The sequence below is a fragment of the Scyliorhinus torazame genome, chromosome 4 (genome assembly GCF_047496885.1).
Source record: "Scyliorhinus torazame isolate Kashiwa2021f chromosome 4, sScyTor2.1, whole genome shotgun sequence".
In the NCBI taxonomy this organism is placed as follows: domain Eukaryota; kingdom Metazoa; phylum Chordata; class Chondrichthyes; order Carcharhiniformes; family Scyliorhinidae; genus Scyliorhinus; species Scyliorhinus torazame.
This window is the reverse complement of record NC_092710.1, coordinates 259,883,058-259,908,811: the sequence shown is the minus strand read 5'-3', so window position 1 is coordinate 259,908,811 and position 25,754 is coordinate 259,883,058. Positions and strand designations below refer to the sequence as shown.

General features: G+C 45.9%; 1 protein-coding gene across 3 annotated transcripts in view; it reads left to right on the top strand.

Annotated features, from left to right (window-relative positions):
• Positions 1 to 25,754, top strand: part of LOC140410900 (uncharacterized) — a 160,664-nt gene that overhangs the window by 62,827 nt on the left and 72,083 nt on the right. For all 3 annotated transcript variants that reach the window (XR_011940762.1, XM_072499680.1, XM_072499679.1), the window contains exons 3-5: positions 6,631 to 6,750; positions 13,315 to 13,434; positions 20,781 to 20,903. Coding sequence is in view for 2 of the 3 variants with exons in the window: in XM_072499680.1 (XP_072355781.1) it covers positions 6,631 to 6,750; positions 13,315 to 13,434; positions 20,781 to 20,903 (363 nt within the window). In the remaining variant the exon portion in view is untranslated. The remainder of the gene's footprint in view (positions 1 to 6,630; positions 6,751 to 13,314; positions 13,435 to 20,780; positions 20,904 to 25,754) is intronic.

Sequence of the window (25,754 nt, the reverse complement as noted above, 5' to 3'; positions counted from 1 at the left end):
TAAGAAAGCCCTAACTGAAATTATCTTAAGGGTAAATTGTAAACCCTTCAAAATGAAAGTCGACACTGTGACTTTGGGCAAACAGGCTTTCAAATATATGACGATGGTACTTAACCGTTAAGTTTAAACCGTACCACAGCCAAGCTTTCCACTTACACTGGGGAAACCGTGAAAATCCTTGGAACACACCAGTACCAACTCAAAATTGTGGGCGTTGTGGGGATTGGAGGAGGTGGGCAGCCATTTTCAAAATCAGACATGCAGCCCGGCTGCTGCCCCGGTGCTCGGGAGAGGGGTGGGTGGGCGTGGAGGGTGGGAGGTGGCATTGGGGGTGCCCCAGGGGAGGACAGGCTTGGTCGGGGGGGCTGGGCGTCATCGGTCGGGAGTCAGTCCTGGGCCAGGGGAGTGAAGGGATCAGCGCCTGCGGATCCTACAGGGCATCCTCCAGATTGTGTGTCCCCATAACAGGGGAAACTACTGCTGCTGCCTATGTCCCACCGAACATCTCCAGGACAGAACCCTATTCGTGGTAATATGGTGCAGGTCACTTTTACTCACTTTGACTGTGAACAGCCTCTAGCTGCACAGTTGAAAGCTATTGTTAATAGGAATTGGCATGTTTGTTATGGGAGCACTTCACAGATCTCTAGTGGTGCTGCACATTGAGTTTGCTGCAGGTGGCTGCAGATGTTTGGAGGCTGCTGTTGTCATTTCCTTCCTTTTCTGTAGCCAGAAAGTAGGTCAATTTTTCGAATATACCTGGGTCCCGGAGCAAAGGGCTCAGGTATGTATGTGTATGAGTCTGGAGGGCAATCAGGTTTGAAGCAAGAAGAACGGGATTAGAAAGGGCACCTAGGTGTCATTGGGCTGGCATCAACAAGGTGGGCCGAATGTCCTCCTTTTGGGCTGTAACTTTTCTGTGGTTTCTATGATGACCTGGTGCCCGAAATTGTTCCAAATGGGACATCCAATGACGCAGTTGAAGAAATTGCTGATGCTTTTGTTGCTGGTGTGGGGAGTGCTGCTTGTAACTGGCACATCACTGTGGGTCAAACACACTGGAAGTCAAGGATGTTCAACCGGTGAAATATGTGGATGCCAGGATATGGTTCTGATGGGATTGGGCTGTGTGGGAGACCCTACACAGTTGCAGCTCCTGAACGGAAAATGGCACTGATATGTGGAACAAGTAACATACTGATGGTGTCATGTGAGGGTACCTTTAAGACATGGATGTTTAAGCAACGTACCTTTAAGAAAACAGTGATGTCAGAGAGTGGGTGGAACTGAGTCAGGTCAGCCATTTTGGCAGTTTAGTTTTGCAGTTGGAAAAAGCAGTTTGTGTGTGTCTGTGCGTTTCCAGAGAGCTGCAGGAAGCAAGCAAGGTGCTGGAGCTCAAGTCAGCCAAGCTAATATATCTCTGCCATTCTACAGAAAATATATATATCCTTTAACCTGATGTGATACTGTTTAAAGGTGTTAAGTCTCTTGGAAGTTTGAAGGAACATTCAAAGGAGTTATTTACTGTTGCAATATTTTCTGAGCTTTCTTTGAAGTAAGGGGTGTTAAGAGATCCAATGTTTATTTAAGATGTTAAGTTGAGTTCATGGAATAAACAGTGTTTTGTGTTTAAAAACCCACGTGTCCATAATTGTAATCCCACACCTAGGGAAAAAGCCGTGTGCTAGGAAAAGCAACAAGTCCATTAAAGGGAGAGGTTGGTTGAACTTGATGATACATTTTGGGGTTCTGAAAACGCCTCGCCCATAACACTGGACAGATCATTTCTACAACAAAGTTCTGGACATGTTGGGTGCAGTTACTGGTTTATGGGGATAGGGTGGAGGTGTTCACCTTGGGTAGGGTGCTCTTATCAAGAGCCGGATCAGACTCGATGGGCCGAATGGCCTCCTTCTGCACTTTAAATTCTATGATAAAACATTGAGGCTTATCCCCCGTTTCTGTTGGAGAACCTGCAAGGGGCGATATCGTGTGTTTGTGTTTTTAGTGAAAATGAGCTGATATCGCTTTGCATTGGTACCAATGTGGAACGGTGACGTTTCCTTGTTGTTTAATGGTTAGTGTGATGTTATGTAGTTGATTTTCAAATCTTTGTTACTGATGACAGTTCAATAAACAAAATATTCTCAAGTGGTGCTGCAGGTTGTGTTTGTTGCTTGCTGCGGCTTGTGGTTGCAGAAGCCTGCTGTTTCCTTCCTTTCTGTAGCCTGGAGCAAGGGAAAGGAGGGTGGGAGATGACCTGCTACCTGGTCTGGAGAAGGGGAACGGGAGCTCTTTCTCTCTTTTGACATGCTCTGTGTCGGTGCGATTTTCCACTGTTGAGGAGTCTACTGTCAGAGTTGCGAGAGGGAGAGAGAGAGGCAGATTGTTCCGACTGAGCAACTTGATGAAGGTGTTGAAGAAATTCTTTTGTGGATTGCTGATGATTTTATTGTACCTGTGGTGAGTGCTGCATGTTAACTAGCACGTCGTCACGAGTCAAACATACTGAACGCTGAGGCTGTTTTATTGAACCTTGAACGCCAGTGGAACATGTGGATACGGAGCTTTGGTTCCGATGAAATTAGGCCGTATAAGAAGGCCTGTACGACAGAGGCTCATGGACAGGGACTGAAATGTAAAATGACCAAACAGCATCCATTCTGTTGAGGACCTGTGTTGGGGGGATGAAGTGTGTTTGGTTTTCTTTGTACAAATGAACTGTTGCAGCTTTGGGTTGGTAGCGATATTCTCTCGCGGAAAGGTACTTGTGTGTGTATGGCATGATGCCTTTTCCTTGTTGATTAATGGTTAGTGTGATTAGGTGCTGTCAAAGAGTTGATTTTCATCTCTTTGTACCAAAGTATTGTTAATCGTTTAACACAGGAAAATATCCTCAAGTGCATTCTTGTGGGTACATGTGCCATGTCTCAGAGTGTTATTGCCCAGCATTCCAATCAAACTGTGAGGCCTAGACACTTTGTCTGAACCCTGGAGGTGTCAGTACCACAGAGGAAACAGCCAACAATCAAACACTCTGGAGCTGGGCTTCAGCACTGGGGATATTCCCGCAACCAGAGGGTAAGCGTGTGGATCAGGGGAGGGCACCTGAGTTTGGTCCCCCTAATGTTCCCGGCAGGGGTCTGGTGTCCGGGGTCTAGGGGCCCCTGCTGTGGCCAGGGAGTGCATGTGCAGGGTGGCGTCCCCCAGTAAAGAGGCTTGCCAGGTGGCACTCTTGAGAGAAGGCGCGACACTTAAAGGTGGGGGAGGCTTGGGGGTTTGAGGGTCCCGGGATGGAAGCCCTAACTGATTGTCAATCTCCCTCCCTCTCCAAATCCTTACAGATATAACAATATGGATGTTGTTGTTAACCTGGCAGAGGTAGCCCTCGTGGTGCTGGTGGCAGCCCAGGCAACCCGGTGTCGGATAAGGTGGCAGCAGCATTGACACAGACTCCAGGTGGCATGTCATGTGGAAGGGACTGCCAAACACTCTGCAGAGTCAGTGGCCCATCAGGCCAGGGAGAGTCCCAGAGGGGGAAGCCACCGACGGCCCAAATTGTACAGGCATCGTTAGTCGTTTGAGGAGATGTCAGACAGCTGCAGGAGACTCCGCCTCAACAAGGAGACAGCGAGGTACCTGTACCACGTCCTCGTGGTCGTAGCACCCTGTGGAGGAGGAGGATACCTGCTCCCGGTGGCCATGAAATTTTATCCAACCAGTTTATTCCAGGACTCAAGTGCGGATTTGTGTGGCATATCGCAACCTAGAGCCCATAGATGCCCATGAGGTCACGGATGCCCTGTTTGCCCGGGCAGCTGACTATATAAACTTTGAGCTGGACCAAGTCCACCACGATGCTCACAACAGGATTCTCCGCCATCGCCGGGATGCCCCAGGTCTCGGGGGCAATTGATGGCATGTTACCTTGCGCTCACTGAAGCGTCAGGGAGTGGCCCTCATCAACTGGAAGGGGTTTGACTCCCTTAATGTTCAGCTCGTGTGCGCCCACCACCTCGGGATCATGCACGTGTGTGCACGCTTTCTAGAGAGTGTGCATGACAGCTACATCCTGGGACACTCGGAGATGCCTGGCATCTTGAAGGACCACCCAGGATGACTGGTTGGTTCTTGGGGGATAAGGGGTACCCACTGAGGTCCTGGCTGATGACACCAGTACAGAGGCTGGAGACTGATGTGGAAACCCGCTACAATGAGTCCCATGTGGCCACCGGTGCTGTTATTGAACGGTGCATAGGACTACTCAAAATATGGTTCCAATGCCCGGACCACTCTGGTTGGTACACTGCAGTACACCCCCCCAGAGGGTCTCCTGCTTTGTGGTGGCCTGCTCTGCCCTCCACAACCTGGTAGAGCAGTGGGGCAAGGTGCTGGAGGAGGAGGGACATCCTCCGCTCTCCCCTCCCCAGTAAGCTATGGCACCCCCCCCACCCCCCTCAGGGGAACAGGGTGTCCCATCTCACCTCCATGGCATCCAGCAGCCTGGTCAGGTCAGCATCCCCTAAGCGTGGAGCAGGTCACCGCGCTGCCATTGCTGCGTGCTGACTGGAGTGTGCTTGTGTTTATGAGCTGCTCCCCCTTGTTAGCGAGGAGCAGCTGGGCACGGTCCAGTCAAAACAGCTGGCAGGACAGCCATTTTTGCCATGAGCCTGTGGGGGATCATTTCCAGAACTAATTGCCATTAGATACCGGCCACGGTCTCACTGGATCGGCTGTTGGGAAGCACCCGGGAAGTCACGCCCAATACAGCACTTAGTGCTTCTCCCGTTATATCACACCCTGTATCAGCCATGCACACCTGCAACTAGAATTGAACAAAGAGTCCCAAACATTTGCCACAGTAAACACCCACAAGGGCAATGATGCTTTCCAGCACGGCCCGGCACACAGATTGCCCATGCAGATGCATTCAGCCGACTTCCTCCTTGCCAAAAGCGTCTCGCCACCAATCCCCCAGGATATTGTATTGGCTTCGAACTTCCTAGACACCTTTCCAGTGTCGACCGGACACATTCGTAACTGGACCCAGAGAGACCCATACTATTAAAAGTGAAGAGAATGATACAGACTGGGTGGCACTATGAGAAATCTGAGCAATTAAGGCCTGATTTTACCCATCAGGATGAACTGACCTCCGAGGATGGTGTAATTTTATGGGGATCAGGTGTAGTCCTTCCGCCTCCAGCCAGCGGACCCCAACCAAATACCTCACGAACGTCCTCCTCTGGAACCTCGCTCCCGACCTGGCTGGCAGCTCCCCGACCCGTCCTACTCCGAAAACACGTACGGGCGCACAAGTCAGACCCGTTGGTCGAGAGGGTCCATCTCATCCACGCTAACCCTCAGTACGCCGACGTGGCGTCCCCGACGGCCGACAAGATACGGTCTCCCTACGGGACCTGGCGCCCGCCGGAGCCCCATGCACACCTCAGCCACCAGTCCCACCCTCCCTCCCACCAGTGCACCTTACAGGAGGATCGGCCCTTCCGCCGGCCCCGTCTAGGCCTCCCACCCACCGACGCACCCCGCAGCCGCTCCCTTCCCAGGTCAACCGTTTCCCCACCAGCGCCGTCTAGGGATGTAAAAGCTGCCACAGAGATCGAGGCCACGCCCCCGGTGTTACAGACGCCGAGCCTCCACCGGAGTCACCACCGAAGCTTCGACGATCACAGAGGACGACCAGGGCCCCCGATCGACTGATTGCTTCATTTTAAATTGTATAGTTAATTATGAATCATAAATTGTAAATAGTAAATAGAATTGTAAATAGTTACAAAACTCTGTACGGAGGTATTACGGTACCTCCATAACTATAATTTCTACCACGTTACCATGTTGTAATATCCTTCCAAATAGTTTGATACCCTTGGATATTTAACTCCCAGTCGTGACCAACCTTTAACCATGTTTCAGTAATGGCCACTAAATCATAGTCATTCATGATGATTTGCACCATCAACCCATTTACCTTATTCCGTATACTACGAGCATTCAGGTAAAGTACACTTATGTTTGCTTTTATACCTCTGTTTTGAATCTTAACACCTCGATCAGTAACCTCTCCGAAGTTATATTTCCTCTTAACTTTTCTCCTAATTTTCCTTGTCGTTGAACCCATGTCTTCATGTAGCAACCTGCCGCGTTGCTTACCATTAATGTTTTCACTTCCCGTTTTATTCCTTTACCAGTTCCTATACCAGTTCCATCATCTCATCCACCCCTCCCATGCCAGCCACATCGCATGCCAATCCATCCTCTCTGTGCCATCCCTCTCATGCTGAACTCACCCCAACTATTATTATTACCACATCCCATCCCTCACAGAAACATTCTCTCCAGCCAGCGGCCAGCCTAACTTGGTTGTTGGGCCTTCATCCTTCCAGTCCACTGTTTTTGCTCACAGCCACCACCATGGTTACAAACCATTGGCAGCCACACGTGGGTCACGTGCTCCAGACCTCCTCGTGGCCCCACGTATCTCCGTGTGCCAGGCACCACCCACCGAATATACCACCAACAATAAGCTGACCAATCAAAACAATCTGGTCAGACAAAAACTGATTACTTTTACAATGGATTGTTATTAATTACTCCATTACTTTTTTCCAGTGAAGAATGAAATGCCTGAAAAATACCTGGAACCATATTGTGCCTTGCTACAGTCCAATGATTTAGAAGTGCAGAGGAAGGCATCACTATCACTGGTCAATCTCTTAGTGGAGGGCAATGGTGAGTAGGACAATGCAGAATAAAACATGTTAGTGTCTTTTACATTATAATCTATAACAGGAAACTTCAAAATCAGGGGGTGGAATCGCCCCCCCCCCCTGTCAGTGGCAGGATTCGTGGTGGGCGGGGGCTGAAGGTGTGCTAGAATGTCAAAAATGTAGAACCCACCTCGGGACATTAGGTCAGTATATTTCTCTCCCGATTTTAGGAACATGGGACTTAGGAATTAGGAGCAGAAGTAGGCAATTCAGCCCCTCGAGCCTGCTCCACCATCAATCAGATCATGGCTGGTCTCAAATCCACCTCCCTACCTGTTCGCCATATCCCTTTAAGACATTTTTTATCAGAATTATATCGATCTCTTTCATGGCGGGTCAATGACTTTCCAGCTAAAGCTTAATAGGAACCTATTCCACAGCTCATGTTCATTAAAACCCCAACAGACCGCGATCATACGCACCCGTCAAATCCACCGCCCCATCCGTGAGATTTTACGACATTCAGTTGCCTGACTTCGCAGACATGGCGTGCATCTGGCGAGAGAGAATTTCAAAGCACTTACCTTCAGTTGATGCTACCTGCACCGCTGGAGATGACTGTAAGGATGGTGCATGTGGAAGACACGAAGGGGAGGGAGGGTCCGGAGAAGACAAAGGGGATGCTGGGTGGAAGACATGAAGCGGAGGGGTGGTGGGGGGGATGTTGGATGAAAGACATGTGGGAGTAAGGGGGGGGGGGGGGGGGGGGATAAGGGGGGCGGGGAGTAAGGAACGCATGAACTGGCCTGGGGCGGGGAGGAAAGCATGAAAGGGAAGGGAATAAGGCATGAAGGAGTATTTGGGGAGTGAGCGGGGTGGGAGGGGTGGGGGGGGTGGCACAATGTTTCAGAGGGTCTGTTGAGTCAATGTTGGAATACTGGGGGTGGAACTGAGGGTAGGAAGAGATAGTGACTGTGAGAGGGGAAGGTGGGGAGTGGTAGGATGGTAGGGTTAGGGTTTGGGTATGATGGGTGTAGTTTTCATCTGGAGGATCACTGAGGGGAAAAAGGATGGTGGCAACTGCTATAGGAATAGGAAGGATCAGGATGGGTATAGGCATGGTGACTGGTGTGGAGAGGGAAGCCATGTCTAGGTTGACAGTGACAGAGTCCAGAGGGATGGGAGGAGGCTCAAGGGTTACAGAGGGCAAAGTGTAGGTCCCATTGTGGAGGCATTGATGGTGATGGTGAGAATTTAATGGGTGGCAGGAGGACGGTAGAAAGCAGGGTAGACAGCCTGGTATGTGGCATGCACCATCTTGAGATGCAGGCAATAGTGTGAATGGAATGCCTCTTGCACATAGCTGCCATCATCCTTGACAAAGAGCAATATCTTCATGTGTAGCCATGTATTATGGTGAGGAACACCCATCCCTCAGGATGTCTTCAACTGGAGTGTGCATAACCGTTATATCCCAAAATATGTCAAAAAACCTTCTGAGATGAAAGCAAAATGGACTTTGGCTGCATGGCATGCTTACTTCCCTCCGGAATACACAAAGAAATTAGTTTAAGACTGGTTCTGAAAAGCAGTGTTGGGGAGAGCAGAAGAATAATAACAAAGAAACAAGAAGGAAACCTCTCTCTCTGTCTCTCTCCTGCTGAAAACAAGTACCTTTAAGACAAACAAAGCAGAAAGAAGAAGAAACAGGACAATCTTCTAAGAAAACCATTGGAAAAAGCAGGAGCTCGCTTTCTCTCCCTCTCTCTCGCTGAAACCAATGTCTGTAACAGACAGCAAGCGGGAAGAAACAGGACAGTCTTTTAAGTCACTCCTGCAGAGACTAGCAGGCCATCATTCTTCCCCTCTGGAAACAATCAAAGGGTGTCTTCAGCAGAGTACAAACGGAACAAGCCACATCCAGAATTCTACTGGAAACACCTAACTTAACGGCCGCAACGTTCCACAAGCTACACCTCACAGACAAGCCATTTCTATTCATATATTATCAAAAAACTTCTATTTGGACTCTTAATTTTCTTATTTCTCAGGTTTTAGTAACTAATAAACTTAAGCTTCCTTTAACTCGAGGAAAGCTGATTTTATGGGCTCCTTGTTAAAAAGTAAATAAATTTAGACATGAAAGGGTGAAGAGTTTGAAACAAACATTTGTTGCGACCAACCGAGGGGATTGAATAAAGTGGGAGCCAGCTCATTCCTCCTCACCCAGTCATAACAACCAGGTATTATGAAAGCACGGGTCGTAGGCAGCTAATTCTGTGGCTAACAACTGACCTTGCTTTTCCCCAAATCCCTACCACCATATGTATGGCACAGATGAGGGAATACTTTCCACTTGCCTGGTTGAATGAAGGTCGAACAACATTTAAGAAGCTTGACACCAGCCAGGATAAAGGAGCCCACTTTACTAGCAGCCTGCTGGAGTGACACCCCATCCACCACCCTCAACATTCACTCCTCCACCGCCAATGCACAGTGGCAGCACTGTGTACCATGTACAAGATTCATTGTAGCAAGTCACCAAGACTCCTCCAACAGCACCTTCCAATCTCGCAACTTCTGCCAGCTAGAGTGCAGCGGTTCATAGATACATAGATACATAGAAGATAGAAGTAGGAGGAGGCCCTTTGGTCCTTCGAGCCTGCTCCGCCATTCATCACGATCATGGCTGATCATCCAACTCAATAGCCTAATCCTGCTTTATCCCCATAGCCTTTGATCCCATTCTCCCCAAGTGCTATATCTAGTCGCTTCTTGAATATACTCAAGGTTTTAGCATCAACGACTTCCTTTGGTAATGAATTCTACAGGCTCACCACTCTTTTTGTGAAGAAATGTCTCCTTATATCTGTCTGAAATGGTTTACCCTGAATCCTCAGACTGTGACCCCTGGTTCTGGACACACCCATCATTGGTAACATCTTCCCTGCATCTACCCTGTCTAGTTCCGTTAACATTTTATAAGTCTCTATGCGATCACCCCTCATTCTTCTCCAGCGAGAACAATCCAGTCAATCTCTCCTCATATGACAGTCCCGCCATCCCTGGAATCAGTCTGGTAAACCTTCGCTGCACATCCTCGAGAGCAAGAACATCCTTCCTCAGAGAAGGAGACCAAAACTGCACACAATACTCCAGGTGTGGCCTCACCAAGACCCTGTAGAATTGCAACACATCCCTGCTTCTATACTTGAAACATCTCGCAATGAATGGCGTCATACCATTAGCCTTCTTTACCGCCTGCTGCACCTGCATGCTTACCTTCAGCGACTGGTGCACAAGGACACTCAGGTCCCGCTGCACACTCCCCTCTCCCTATATACAACCATTCAGGTAGTAATCTGCCTTCCTGTTTTGCTTCCAAAGTGAATAACCTCACACTTATCCAAATTATACTGCATCTGTCATTGATTTGCCCACTCGCTCAACCTGTTCAGATCATGCTGTAGGACCACAGCAACCTCGCCACAATTCACCCTCGCACCTAACTTGGTATCATCTGCAAACTTTGTGATGTTACATTTTATTCCCTCATCCAAATCATTGATATATATTGTGAATAGCTGGGGTCCCAGCACCGATCCCTGTGGTACCCCACTGGTTACTGCCTGCCAATTTGAAAAGGACCTATTAATCCCTACTCTTTGTTTCCTCTCTGCCAACCAGTTATCTATCCACCTCAATACATTTCCCCCAATCCCATGCGCTTTAATTTTGCACAATAATCTCTTATGCGGGACTCTGTCAAACGCCTTCTGAAAGTCCAAATATACCGCATCGACTGGCTCAATAACGCAACAGACCACCACCCTCTAAAGGGCACTTAGGAATGAGCAGCAAAAATGCTGGCCTTGACAGTGATGCCCTGGTGTCCTGACAGAAACACAAAATGAACGCCAATGTGTGAGCTGGGAGAGTAGAGGGTTCATTTCTCCGAGTGGAGCAGATATGATTATTCATCCATTTTTCTCACTGCAGGCCAGTCCTGTTCTGGACCCCGTAGGTGCTGACCACCCTGGTGACCTTCTCCCAGGCTGCCATGGTCAGTCAGATGGGCTTCCCACTGTCATTCTTCAGGAACAGTACGTCAAAGCTCAATGGCCTGGAGGAGATGCTCCTGGGAGGCACTGCTAAACATTGGGGCTGAACCTTGCTGCCTTCTGCTGTGCATCTTTCTTACAGGGTCTTGGCGCTCTTAGTGATTGGCTGTCCGAGTGCCTTTTAAGCATTGCGCCTGGACATGAGGGCCGGAGCCTGACTTCCTCCCTACCCTGCCACAAGACTCAACGTGAAACAGGAACATGTATAAATAATGAGGTGGAGGTGGGCATGACTGCGCTTAACAGCCAGCCCCATTCCAGGGAGGGAGTCACTCCAACTTTCTAGTCCTCGGAACTTAGGGCAATTAAAGACAATTCCACCCGAGAAGAGCACTGCCGCAGAGGAAACCTGTGGAGGAAAGATATTTGAAGATGATGGAGTAGTTGACGATGTGAAAGGTAGTGGAGAGACTGAAGAATTTGAAGTGGTCAAGGAGGGATCACAAGCCGTGGCTCACAGTTCAAAAGATGCCATTAGTTCTGCACTGGCATCCAAAACATCATTGCCATCCTTTTCTTTGTCCATAAGGTACATTTATATCCAATCTCCCATTCTGCAAAAGGCAAAGGTGAAAGCGAAGAACTACTCTTTATTTATAAAAACATCAAAATAAAATCAATTAATACATTCCTTACCAATTTTCTGCATTCTCTTTAAACTTGCCAACATTTTAAAGACCACTTGCCAACAAAGCAGCACTTTTTTCTCCTGTAGTATGAATTATTGAAGTCATTTGAAATTTGACAGAGGTAAGTAAGTTATGAGGAAGACATAAGGAGGTTACAAATGGATATAGAGCGGTTAAGTGAGTGGGAAAAGATCTGCCAAATGGAGTCTTATGTGGGGAAAATATGAAATTGTCCACTTGGGCAGGAAGAATAAAAAAGAAGCATATTATCTAAATGGTGAGAGGTTGTACAGCTCTGAGATACAGAGGGATCTGGGTGTCCTATTGTATGAATCACAAAAGGTTAGTATGTAAGTACAGAAAGTAATTAAGAAAGCTAATAGAAAGTTATTTATTGTGAGGGGAATGGAATACAGAAGTAGGGTATTTGTGAGGTCACATCTGGAGTACTGTGTACAGTACTGGTCTCCTTGTTTAAGGCAGGATGTAACTGTGTTGGAAACAGTTCAGAGAAGGTTTACTAGACTAATATCTGGGAAGGGTGGGTTGTCTTCTGAGAAAAGGTTGGATAGGCTAGGCTTGTATCCACTGGAGTTTAGAAGAGTAAGAGGCAACTTGATTGAAATATATAAAATCCTGAGGAGTCTTAACAAGGTGGATGTGGAAAGGATGTTTCCTCTTGTGGTAGAATATAGAACCAGGGATCACTGTTTAAAAATAAAGGGTCACCCATTTAAGACAGAGATGAGAATTTTTTTCTCTCGGAGGATAGTGAGTCTTTGGAACTCTCTGCCTCAAAAGGTGGTGGAAGAAGAATCTTTGAATATTTTTAAGGCAGAGGTGGATAGATTCTTGACCAGCAAGGGTGTGAAAGGTTATTGGGACTAGGTGGGAATGTGGAATTGCAGTTATAGTCAGATCAGCCATGATCTTATTGAGTGGCAGAGCAGGCTCGAGCAGCTGTGTGGCCTTACTCTTGTTTTTCATTCATATGTTTGTTTGTTGTCATTCTTCTATTTGTCCTTGTGAATGCAAAACTAAAAGCTTCAGTAACATGTCTCTCTTCTCAGCAACATTCAAGTTTTGTACTAACAGGCAATTTTTTTCAAAAGTATTTGTTATGAAATGGAACAAAGAGTTGAACTGAGACAGCCTGCACCTGACTTGGAATGAGCAAAAACCGAGGAGAACCTAGTCATAACCCACAACAATGTCACTTGAACTTTACATAGAACTTAAATACTAATGCTTTTGTGAAGTACAGTGGAGCAGCTGTTTGACCTGTAATCAAAGATATGCACAGTTAAAATAGGTTCAGCTCAGACTCAGCATTGCCACGTCCCATGCCTTTTTTTCCATGTTGTGCCCAGAAACAAAGTGGCACAAACGAGAGGAAAGCAGCCATGTTATCTCCTCTCAGTGGCCTCTCATGCACCTTGGCACAGGTGACAAGGGCAACAGGTGCGTGGCTTTCTAATTAACTTGAATAGCCTCCTAGTATCATCTACTTTGGCTCATACCTGAAGAATTGGGTGAGGCATTCGTTTTTCTATTTAATTTCCTGCTCCAGTGATTAAGTCATTCATTTGACACTTTTATGAGACTGTAATATGTAACTGGATATATGATATATATATATATATATATATATTTGTAAATACAAGCATTAGCACTATTTTGAATACTGCTACTGGTTTTCAATTTAAGCACCATTCTTCAAGCTGGTTCATTCCAATAATAGATTAAGTGCTTTCCTACCTTTGTGCATGACAATTGTAACTTTGGAGCCATTTGCACATGATCTCTGTAACCTTCCTTCATCTTTTACTTCTACAGTGAACAAAGAGACAGTGGTACAGATTGGACTCCTGGAGCCAATACTGGAGCTGCTTGGTTCTGGAGATGCCACTGTACAGTGCAACTCCAGTGCATGTGTGGCAACCTTAGCTACCTCGGGTACGTTTACAGAACAGTAAAACTACTAAATGGTACTTTTGTAGGTGCTTGAATAATCTAAATCAAACATTTATTTCAACTGTATCTTACTAGAGTTACTGGATGTAAAATGGTGATAGAGGCATGCCCAAATTCATAATATCCACTCCTGGTGTACAACTTTGTTGTGTTTCTGGTGCTGAAGACAAAGATGCATTCTTGTGTTTTAGCGGGTCTGGGGCGTGCAATCCTTGCCTCAACATTTTGAGTTTTGACAATTTACCTGATACATTTTCTATGATTGCAGCTGACTACAATGATGCCTTTCAAACCATTGATGATTTCTCCTCTAAGAATGACAGATATTTTAAATATGATAATAAAAAAATAAGTTGTAGCACCTTCAACATACATTACAGGTGAGGCTGTGGTTAGTGGTATTGTCACTGGACTAGTAATCCAGATACCCAATGTAATGTTCTGGGGACCCGGGTTCATATCCCGCCACTGCAGATAGTAAAATGTGAATTCAATACAAATTGGGAAATAAATGTCTAATGATGACCATGAAACCATTGCTGATTGTCGTAAAAACCCATCTGGTTCACTAATGTCCTTTAGGGAAGGAAAACTGTCTTCCTTACCTGGTCTGGCTGACATGTGACTCCAGACCTACAGTAATGTGGTTGACTCTTAAATGCCCCCTCGAGGGCAATTAGGGATGGGCAATAAATAGTGGCCCAGCCTGCGATGCCCACATCCCATGAACGAATAAAAAAAAAGGTCCAATTCCTTTCTCTATGGCAACCTAAATGCAGCTGTAGACACATTGCATCAATTTGTGAATAGAGATCTTTGAAAAACACAACAATAATAATAATCGCAACCGACTGGACATTTTGGCCTTGAGCTTCCAAGAAGTGGCAAGGATAATCGGATTGCTACTTTCCTACTGCACCCATACATTCAAGCACAGCATTCCTCAGGCAACTCTGTTGGAGCCGCGTACAGTCCGGCACGACAGGACACCAAAACCCCTCCCGCCCCTGGCTCCCCACCTTTTTATAGCACTAGATGCTGTATAGTAAGTTTAAAGGTCTGAATGTTAGTGAATGGATGAGTGAACAGGTAGGTGGGATGAGTAAGTGAATGGATAGGTTGGTGAGCTAGGTAAGTCGGTATATGGTTGCAGGTGAGTAGGTAATTGAGACAGGGACATAGTAAACTGGGTTAGGTGTTAGGGAGGTTGGGTCGCGAGGGGTATAGATCAGGGAGGTTAGTCAGGTCTCGGGGGGATAGTCAGGCCAGGCTGGGTGGTAGTCAGGTCGAAGGGGTGGTTTGGAGGGTAGTCTGGTTGGGTTAGAGGGTGGTTAAGTGATTAGGAGGGGAGTCGGATTGGGTTGAGAGAGGGTTAGTTGGGTCAGGGGGTAATCCAATGGTTGGGTTGGTAGTCCTGCCGGGTTGGGAGTGGGGGAGGGGTGGGGGGCTGGGGGTTAGTCAGGTCAAGAAGTAGCCAGATGGTTGGGAGAGTGGTTAGGTCAGATTGGGAAGGTAGTCCCTTGGTCCGAAAGGGTAGCCAGATGGTTGGGATGTAGTCGGGGGATTGGTGGTCAGTTATTTAGTTACCTAGATGTTAGATTAAACATTTCCTGGGTAGCTATCCAGGTAAGCATCGCAGAGCTGTCCGAAGTCTCCCACAGATTATGAGACATCCACAGTGTCTTGGGGAGCAAGGAAATTCCCATCAGATGTTGAAACTTCCCAGGTAATTTCCATGAAGGTCTACACGTCAGGACGTCCAAGGGATCCCAACGCACATCTTCAGTTGTACATTCAGTCTCTGTCAGTCCTCAGACTGGAAGGTTTGGTCCTATGAAGGGGGTCGAGGAGGTAGTCGGCTAGTCGATTGTGGGTATTCTGGTCCATGGGCAGTCAATGTGTTAGTCAGAGGGATTCAGGTGGTCAGGTTGGGGGAAAGTCAGGGGGTCATGGGTGTAGTCAGGTCGGTGGGGTGGTTAAGGGACTAGTCGAGGGTTGGGGGTGTATCACAGGTGTCAAGTCAGACCCATCTGAAGTCGCCAACTTTAACTCAGTGTTTCAGAGGGTTTCTGACACACGGTAATTGTCCATTGGAAGTTGAAATATCCAAGCAATTCCTCACATAGTCAGTGAGTGAGGACTTCTGGGGTACATTCAGCTTGAAGTCAGGATGTTCGCGGATAAACAATATTTAGCACCATTCGCGACTCCACAGATACTGAAGCAGTCCTTGTCAATATACAGCAAGACATGGACAATATTCAGGCTTGAGTTGATCAGTGGTAAGTAATTTTTAAAAATTCTTGTGTTCTTGCATGCAGAGATATCGGTGTCGCTGACTGAGCCAGCCTTTGCATAGAAAGATAGAAAATAGAAGTAGGAGGAGGCCATTCAGCTCATTGACCCTGCTCCGCCATTCATTATGATCATGGCTGATCATCAAGTTCAATACCCTGATCCCGCCTTCTCCCAATATCCCTTGATCCCTTTAGCCCCAAGAGCTATATCTAATTCCTTCTTGAAATTACACCACTTATTGGCATCAACTACTTTCTGTGGTAACGAAAGTCCTAAAAGGTTCACCCCTTATCCTCAAACTATGACCCCTAGTTCTGGACTCCACCACCATCGGAAACATTCTTTCTGAACCTACCCTGACTAATCCTGTTAGAATTTTATAAGTTTCTATGAGATCCCCCGCTCACTCTTTCTAAACTCTAATGAATATAATCCGAACCAACTTTATCTCCTCATTATGACAGTCCCGCCATCCCAGGAATCAGCCTGGTAAACCTTTGCTGCACTCCCTCCACAGCCAGAACATCCTTCGTCAGATAAGGACACCAAAACTGCACACAATACTCCAGATGTGGCCTCACCAGTGCCCGACACAATTGCAGTAAAACATCCCTATTCCTGTACTCAAATCCTCTCGCTATGAAGGTCACATACCATTTACCTTCTTTACTGTCTGCTGTACCTGCGCGCTTACTTTCAGTGACTGATGCACGAGGAAACCAAGGCCTCACTGTGTATCCACCTCTCTCAATTTACACACATTCAAATAATAATCTGCCTTCCTATTTTGGCTACTGAAGTGGATAACTTCACACTTATCCACATTATACTGCATCTGCCATGCATTTGCCCACAACTCAGCTTGTCCAAATGACACTGAAGCATCTCTGCATCCTCCTCCCACTCAACTTTGTATCATCTGCAAATACATAGATAATACATTTAGTTCCCTCATCCAAATTATTAATATATAATGTGAACAGTTGGGGTCCTAACACAGATCCCTGCGGTGAGTACTGCCTGACAATCAAAAAAAGACCCATTTATTTCAACGTTTTTCTTCCTGTCTAATCAACTTTCTATCCATCTCAAGACACTACCTGTAATCCCATAGGCTTTAACTTTACATATTAATCTGCTTTGTGAGAGCTTGTCAAAAGCCTTCTGAAAGTCAAAATAAATCACATCCACCGGTTCTCCCTGGTCAACTCTGCTAGTTACATCTTCAGAGAATTCTAGTAGATTTATCAAGTATGATTTCCCTTTCATAAATCCATGCTGACTTTGTCTGATTACATCACTGCTTTCCAAATGCTGTGCTGTGAAATCATTAAGAAGTTTTACAACACCAGGTTAAAGTCCAACAGGTTTGTTTTGATGTCACTAGCTTTCAGAGCGCTGCTCCTTCCTCAGGTGAAATCACATCATGAAATCATTGATGATGGAGTCCAGCAACTTCCCTACTGCTAGTTTAGGCTCACTGGTCTATAGTTCCCTGTTTTCTCTCTACTTCCCTTTTTGAAAGCAAGATTACACTCACTATCCTCCAATCTATAGGAACCATTCCAAAGTCCAAAGAATTTTGGAAAATGACCACCAATGGATCTACTATTTCGAGGACCACTTCCTTAAATACTCTGGAATGAAGATTGTCAGGCTCTGGAGATTTGTCCGTCTTCAATCCCATTAATTTCCCCAAAGCCATTTCTTTACTATTACTAATTTCTTCCAGCTCCTCACTAAAACGTGTGTTTCTCAGAACGTCCAGTACATTATTCATGTCTTCCTTTTTGGACACAGAAGCAAAGTACAAATTCAGTTCCTCAGCCATTTCTCTGTTCCCTGTTACGAATTCCCCTGTTTCTGACTATAAGGGGCCTTTTTCTCTTTACATACCTATAGAAACTTTTACAATCAGTTTTCATGTTCCCCGCTAGTTTATTTTCATATAGTATTTTCCCCTTCTTAATCAATCCCTCGGTCCACCTATGTTGAATTTTAAACTGTTCCCAATCCTCAGGTCCATTGCCTTTTCTTGCCCCTCTTTTGAGTCTCATACTATCTCTAATTTCCGTGGTAAGCCATGGTTTGGTCACAGTTCCCCTCCTACTCTTGCAACAAATAGGAATAAACAACTTTTGGTGTTCACCGATTTGTTCCTTGAGTGCCTGCCATTGCGTGTCTGCTGTCCTCCCTTTCAGTAATGTTTCCCAGTCCATCATATCCAGCTCATGCCTCATACCATCATAGTTACCTTTATTGGGCAGCATGTGGTGCAGTGGTTAGCACTGGGACTATGGCGCTGAGGACCCGGGTTCGAATCCCTGCCCTGGGTCCGTGTGGAGTTTGTACATTCTTCCCATGTCTGTGTGGGTTTCATCCTCACAATTCAAAGATGTGCATGTTATTTTTTTTCCAATTAAGGAAATTGGAAAAATAAATAATTGGGTACTCTAAATTTTTTATTTTTTAAAAATAGTTACCTTTATTGAGGTTCTGGACACTGGTCTCAGAATCAACTACCACACTATTCACCTCGATAAAGAATTCTACAATATTATGGTCACTCATTCCCAAGAGTTCTCTCACAACTAGATTGCCAAAATAATCCTTTCTCATTGCACAACACCCAGTCCAAGATGGCCTTTTCCCTTGTTGGCCCAGAAAACCATCCCGTATACATTCCAGAATTCGTCCTCTATTGTACTGACTGATTTGAACACCCACCACCTTTTCATTTCTGTCTGTTGTTCCTAAAAACTGAATAGCCCTCAATGTTTAGTTTCCATCTTTGGTCACCTTGGAGCCATATCTCCGAAATTCCAACTATATCATATCCCTTTACATCTACCTGCGCAACTAATTCTCCTTGCATTCAGGTACAAAACCTTAATGCTAATTCTTTTTCATGTTCCTTGTCTCGTCCCTACTATTTTTTAGTGTCATTTTCTTATCTTTCTACCTATCACATTTCTTATTCTCATTTCTGTCTTTTTCACTTGTTCTTTATCTGTTCTGAATCCCTACATAGGTTCCCATCCCCTGCCATATTAGTTTAATTGCCCATACCTGAATTGCCCTTGGAATGAGTTAATTAACCTGATGGATTTTTACTGAAATCGACTATGGTTTTATGGTCATCATTTGATTTTTAATTGCAGATATTTATTGAATTAAAATTTCACCATCTGCCATGTCGGGATTTGAGCCTGGGTCCTCCTACACTGGATCTCTGGATACTAGTCCAGTGGCAAGACCACCACACTCTCCTGGCACCACACAAGTGCCAGGCAATCTTCATCCCCACCAAGAGGGAACCCAACCATCTCCCCATGACATTCAATGGCATTTCTGAATCACTGAATACCCCACTATCAACATCCTGGATTTACCATGGCCCAGAAAAACTAAGCTGAACCAGCCATTTAAATACTGTGGCTACAAGAGTAGGTCAGAGCCATGGATTCTGTGGGAGTAACTCACCTCATGACACCCCCCCCCCCAAAGCCTGTCCACCATCTGCAAGGCACAAGTCAGGAGTGTGATGGAATATTCTCCACTTGCCTGGATGAGTGCAGCTCCAACAACACTCAAGAAGCTCAACACCATCCAGGACAATGCAGCCCACTTGATTAGCACCCCGCCCACTACCTAAACATTTCACTCCCTCCCACAGAAGCACAGTGGCAGTGTGTACCATCTATAAGATACACCGCAAAAACTCCCCAAGGATCCTTCAACAGCACGTTCCAAACAGCAACCGCTACCGGCTATAGTTGAATGCCAGATGTGAGGTGAGAGTGACTACCCTTGACATCAAGGCAGCATTTCACCAAGTATGGCATCAAGGAGCCCTAGCAAAACTGGAGTCAATGGGAATAAGGAGAAAATTCCCCGCTGGTTGGAGTCATACCTGGCACAAAGGAAGATGGTTGTGGTGGTTGGAGATCAATCATCTCAGCTCCTTGACATTACCGCAGGAGTTCCTCAGGATAGTGTCCTAGGCCTAACTATCTTCAGCTACTTCATCAATGACCTCCCTTCCATCATAAGGTCAGAAGTGGGTATGTTCGCAGATGACTGTACAATGTTCAGCACCATTTACAACTCCTCAGATAATGAAGCAAGACTTGGACAATATCCAGGCTTGTGCTGATGAGTGGCAAGTTACATTCGTGCCACACAAGTGCCAGGTAATGACCATCTCCAGCAAGAGAGGGTCTAACCATCACTGGCATTGCCAGTGCTAAATCCCCCACAATCAACATCCTGGGGTTGCCATTGAACAGAAACTGAACTGGACCAGCCACCTTAATACTGTGGCTACAAGAGCAGGTCAGAGGCTAGGTATCCTACAGTAGGTAACTCACCTCCTGACCCCAATGAAGCCTATCCACCATCTACAAGGCACAAGTCAAGAGTGTAATGGAATACTCTCCACTTGCCTGGATGAGTACAACTCCAACAACACTCAAGAAGCTCAACACCATCCAGGATAAAACAACCCACTTAATTGTTACCCCCTTCCACAAATATTCATACCCTCCACCACCGACGAACAGTGGCAGCCGTGTGTACCATCTGCAAGATGCACTGCAGTAACTTGCCAAAGTTCCTGAGGCAGCACCTTCCAAACTCATGACCATTACAATCTAGAAGGACAAGAGCAGTAAATACTTGGGAACCCCACCAAAGTCACTCACCACCCCGACTTGGAAATATATTGCCGTTCCTTCACGTCGGTGGATCAAAATCCTGGAACTCCCTCGCTGACAGGACTGTGGGTGTACCTACACTTTATGGACTTCAGCGGTTCAAGAAAGTGGCTCACCATCACCTTCTGAATGGTAACTAGGGATGGGCAATAAATGCTGGCCCGGCCAGCGACTCCCACATTCCATGAACGAACAAATAAAAAAGAGTCCCCACTTTGTAATACCCTGTGCCAAAATGATAATATTTGAAATTACGTTAATTAGCTTATTTTTTATTAATTTAATGACTGTTGCTCTTTGCTGTTTGTTCTTCAGTTTCAAACAGAGAAGCTATTGTCGCTGAAGGGGGAATTAGATCTCTGTTGGGTCTTGCAAAGTCATATGATCCCAGAGTGCAACAAAATGCAGTAGGTGCCATCCTCAACCTTACAAGATCAGGTAAATAGAGTGTGGAGTTTTACTTTAATACTGGATGGCCATGGCATTTACCTTCCTACGCAATGCTCCTTCCATAACGTGTAAGTGTAGTATTCTTGGATTTACTGAGATAATCAAATTACACACTGAACCCTGTATGGTAAACTGAAAAAGAAACCAACTTAACAGCATGCAGATCATAGCACTGGTTCCCTTCCTATTTCAGTTGTTGCCTTTTCTTTCCAACTAGTATTAACTTATATTTATATATAGCTCGTTTAACATAGGAAAATGTCCCAATGTCCTTCGCAGAAGGATAATCAGACAAAAACTGACATTGAGTCAAAGAAGGTGAAAGCTTGATCATATAGGCAGCTTTTAAAGAGGGTCTTAAACAGAAGAGAGATATGGAGCGTATTATAGATGGAATTCCAGAGCGTAGTACCTGGGCGATTGACAGCATACAGCCTCTGATTGGGCAAATGGAGTGACGGATGCAGGAGAAGCTGGAATGGGGGAAATGCAGGCTAGAATCTTGCTGCAGCATGGAGTACCCTGACAACGGGACCCAAGTACATGGGATCTCTGCTCGTAGGTGAGACGGCTGGAAGGGGCGGCACAGTGGCAGAGTGGTTAGCAATTCTGCCTCATGGCACTGACGACCCGGGTTCGATTCCGACCCCCAGGTCACTGTTCCTGTGGAGTTTGCACATTCCCCCAGTGTCTGCGTGGGTCTCACCCCCACAACCCAAAGATGTGCAAGTTAGGTGGATTGGCCACGCTAAATTGCCCCTCAATTGTAAAAAAAAGAATTGTACACTCTGAATTTATTTTTTTTAAAGGTGAGACGACTGGCCACACACAATCACAGTGGCCAGCCAGTTAGATAGACATGGTGAGGTGCCTAGCCAGTTGTGTGGCAGGAGCAACAGGAGATCAACAGCCCTTTCCTTATCTCACAAGGGTGAAGGTCCAAGTTCCATAGTTAAAGGGCACCCAGACAGGCATTCATTACCTGCAATCCAGCAGCGTCAGTCAGGCTGTGTGAATTGATGCCTTGAGAATATGGCTGGAGCTCCCGCCTGCACATATTGATCTTGTGTGGTCCAGCTTCCTCCCTCTGTTCCCCCAGGGGCCCTCATAGATTCGCCACAACCCTCCCTTCTTCCTTCTATCAGCCATGCCCTGAGCCTCTTGCATAGCCAGCACCCAGTAACCCACCCACCCAACCGTCCTCCCTCGGTCAGCCACACACCAATCCCTTTCACAGCCAGCACCCTCCCTCCCTCAGTCATGTTCTTGCCCCCTCACTCAGTCCGTCCAAATCCCCTTGAAGCCGCTTTGCATCTTTCGAACAACACACGTTCCCATTTAGCTTTGTATCATCTGCAAACTTAGAAATACTACATTTGTTCCCCACACCCAAATCATTGATACATATTGTGAACAGCTGGACCCCGAGTACTGATCTTTGCGGTAGGTACCCCACTAACAACAGCCTGCCAGTGCGAGAATGCCCCATTTATTCCTACTTTCTATTTTAACTAATCCTGAATCCATGCCAGTATATTAGCCCCTAACCTATGTGCTTTAATTTTGCTAACTAGCCTCCTGCCACCTGAAAATCCAAACCACTGTCCCTCCTTTATCAATTCTTTAGTAATATCCTCAAAAAACTCCAACAGGGTCGTCAAACATAATTTCCCATTCATAAATCCAGGTTGATTATGCCCAGTCAGGTCATTATTATCGAAGTGTTCATTTATCACATCCTTTATAACAGATTTCAGCATTTTCCCTACTACTGATGTCTGGCTAACTGGCCTGTAGTTCTCCATTTTCTCTCTCCCTTTCTCCTTAAGTAGTAGGGTGACGTTTTCTCACTTCCTATCTGCAGAAAACATTCCAGAATCTGTAGAATTTTGGAAGGTGATCACCAATGCATTTCGGAAGATGATCGTCAACACATTTTGGAAGGTGATCATCAACACATTCGCAATCTCCATAGTGCCTCTTTGCTGCCTCTTTCAACACACTAGAATGTAGAATATCAGATCATGGGGAATACTCAACCTTCAGTCCTACTGTTGTCTCCAATACAATCCACTGTGACCTTAATTCCATACTTCATTGAGCCATTAGAAAGCTGACATTTTGCTTCTTGCACCATCTAATGCATCAAGGAGCCCTAGCAAAACTGGACTCAATGGGAATCAGGGGAAAACTCTCCACTGGTTGGAGTCATACCTGGCACAAAGGAAGATGGTTGTTGTGATTAGAGGTCAGTCATCTCAGTTCCAGGACTTCACTGCAGGAGTTTCCCAGGGTAGTGTCCCAGGCCCGACCATCTTCAGCTGCTTCATCAATGACCTCCCTTCCGTCATAAGGTCAGATGAGGCGATATTCACTGATGACTGCACAATATTCAGCACCATTCTAATGATCTTTATTGTCACAAGTAGACTTATATTAACACTGCAATGAAGTTACTGTGAAAAGCCCCTAGTCGCCACATTCCTGCGCCTGTTCGGGTACACGGAGGGAGAATTCAGAATGTCCAAATTACCTAACAGCACGTCTTCCAGGACTAGTGGGAGGAAACTGGACACCCGGAGGAAACCCACGCAGATACAGGGAGAACATGCAGACTGCACACCGACAGTGACCCCAGCCAGGAATCGAACCTGGGACCCTGGCGCTGTGAAGCAAATGTGCTAACCACGGGGAGGGGGGGGGGGGGGGGGAGCACAGGGAAAGACAACAGTTGCAGCAACCACAGCACGGCGAGAGAATGCAAAGAAAAAACGGGAAGGGGAAACGAACAATGGCCGCTGCCGAGGCAACTGCACAAAATAATGTAAAAAGCATTAGGGTGTCCCCTCCACCCCAGTTAGATGATCGGTAAAAAGGAAAGAATTGAAAGACCTCTCCTGGCCGGTTATATTTTCGAGAGCCTATGTGTTTTGCTTTGCAAGGTACATACCTGTATCCATAACTTGTACAAAACCCAATAAAAAACATTTATAAAAAAACTCAGTGCTAACCACTGTGCCACTGTGCCGCCCGATAAATGAAAGTGGAGAATGTGGGCACGACTGCTCAGGCACGGAAGCAGTCCACATGCAAATGCAGCAAGGCCTGGACAATATCCAGGTCTGGGCTGACAAGTGGCAAATAACACAAGTGCCAGGCAATGATCATCTCCTACAAGAGATAATCAAACTATTGGCCCTTGACATTCAATGGCATTACTATCATTGAATTCCTCACAATCAGCATGCTGGTGGTTACCATTGATCAGAAACTGAACTGGACTAGCTATATAAATAGGCAGTCTTTGTGATCGAGATGTTATGAAATTTGAAGCTCAGTTAGGACATTAAGATTGTGAATAGTTGGTTTTAAATGGGACAGAGAAGAGGATGGAATTACTGGCAAAAATACAGAGTTTGAGGTGGCGTGAGAAGATAGTGGCTTTTGTCTTCACAATGTTTGGTGTGGAAAATTATGGCTCATCCAGGACATAATCTCAGACAACAGGGAGGCAGTGGATGGATCAATAGAGTCCTTACCTAGTCTGGCCTAAAGGTGACTCTAGACCCATAGTAACATGGTTGACTCTTAATTGCCCTGATAAATGGTCCAGCAAACCACTCATTTCAAGGGCAATTAGGGTGGGCAACAAAATGCTGGCCTTGCCAATGATGCTCACACCCAATGAAGGAATAAAGAAAAAATAAGAAGCTGTCATGTTTTTGACTGAGTAAATCGTACTTTTAAATTAAATTTGTGGCTGAGATTTGTGAAAGCTACTCAGCCCAGGGGGAGCATCAATAATTTTAATGAAGTAGAGAATGCTAGTTGCTGGAAACAGCTGTACAGAAATTCACTAAATCTGACCAGCATACACTGCATTGATTCAAAAGGCTAGAAGACTTTTTGAATTCAAGTTAGCAGTTAACAGCTGCAGGCTATTTCTTTTTCCATTTGTTTGTAATACTTTCAGGCTATGGAATACATAGATACATAGAAAATAGAAGCAGGAGGAGGCAATTTGACTCTTTGAGCCTGCTCTGACATTTATTATAATCATGGCTGATCATCAAGTTCAATACCCTGATCCCACCTTTCCCAAATATCCTTTGATCCCTTTAGTCCCAAGTGCGATATCAAAGTGCTTCTTGAAATTACACAAAGTTTTGGCCCCAACCAATTTTTGGGGTGGTGAATTCCACAGATTCACCACTCTCAGACAACGACACCAAAACTGCACACAATACTCCAGGTGTGGCTCACCAATGCCCGAGACAATTGCAGTAAAACATCCCTATTCCTAAGGTCAAATCCTCTCGCTATGAAGGCCAATATACCATTTACCTTCTTTACTGCCTGCTGTACCTGCGCGTTTACTTTCAGTGACTGATACACGAGGACACCAAGATCTTGCTGAGTATCTACCTCCTTCAATTTCCACCCATTCAAATAATAATCTGACTTCCTATTTTTGCTACCGAAGTGGATATCCACATTATATTGCATCTGCCATGTATATGCCCATATGTATAGCAGGATGGTTTATGGGCCTCAAACCTACACCTGATAAGAAATCTTACATTCCCTGAGGCTCCCGACTCAAAAACCTTCGCCCAGTTAATCACACTGGTCAAGAAACATTGTAACCCAGGCCCTTTGTACCTGCAGCGGTACAAATTCAACTCTGCTGTTAGAGACCCAGAAGAGTCCATCTCTGCCTTTATAGCCAAACTTCACCAAATGTCCGAGCACTGTAAGTTCGGTGCAGTGCACAGCAACACTATGCGTGACTGCCTAGTTTATGGGTTTAACAACCTTGGCGTTCAGCAAAAACTCCAT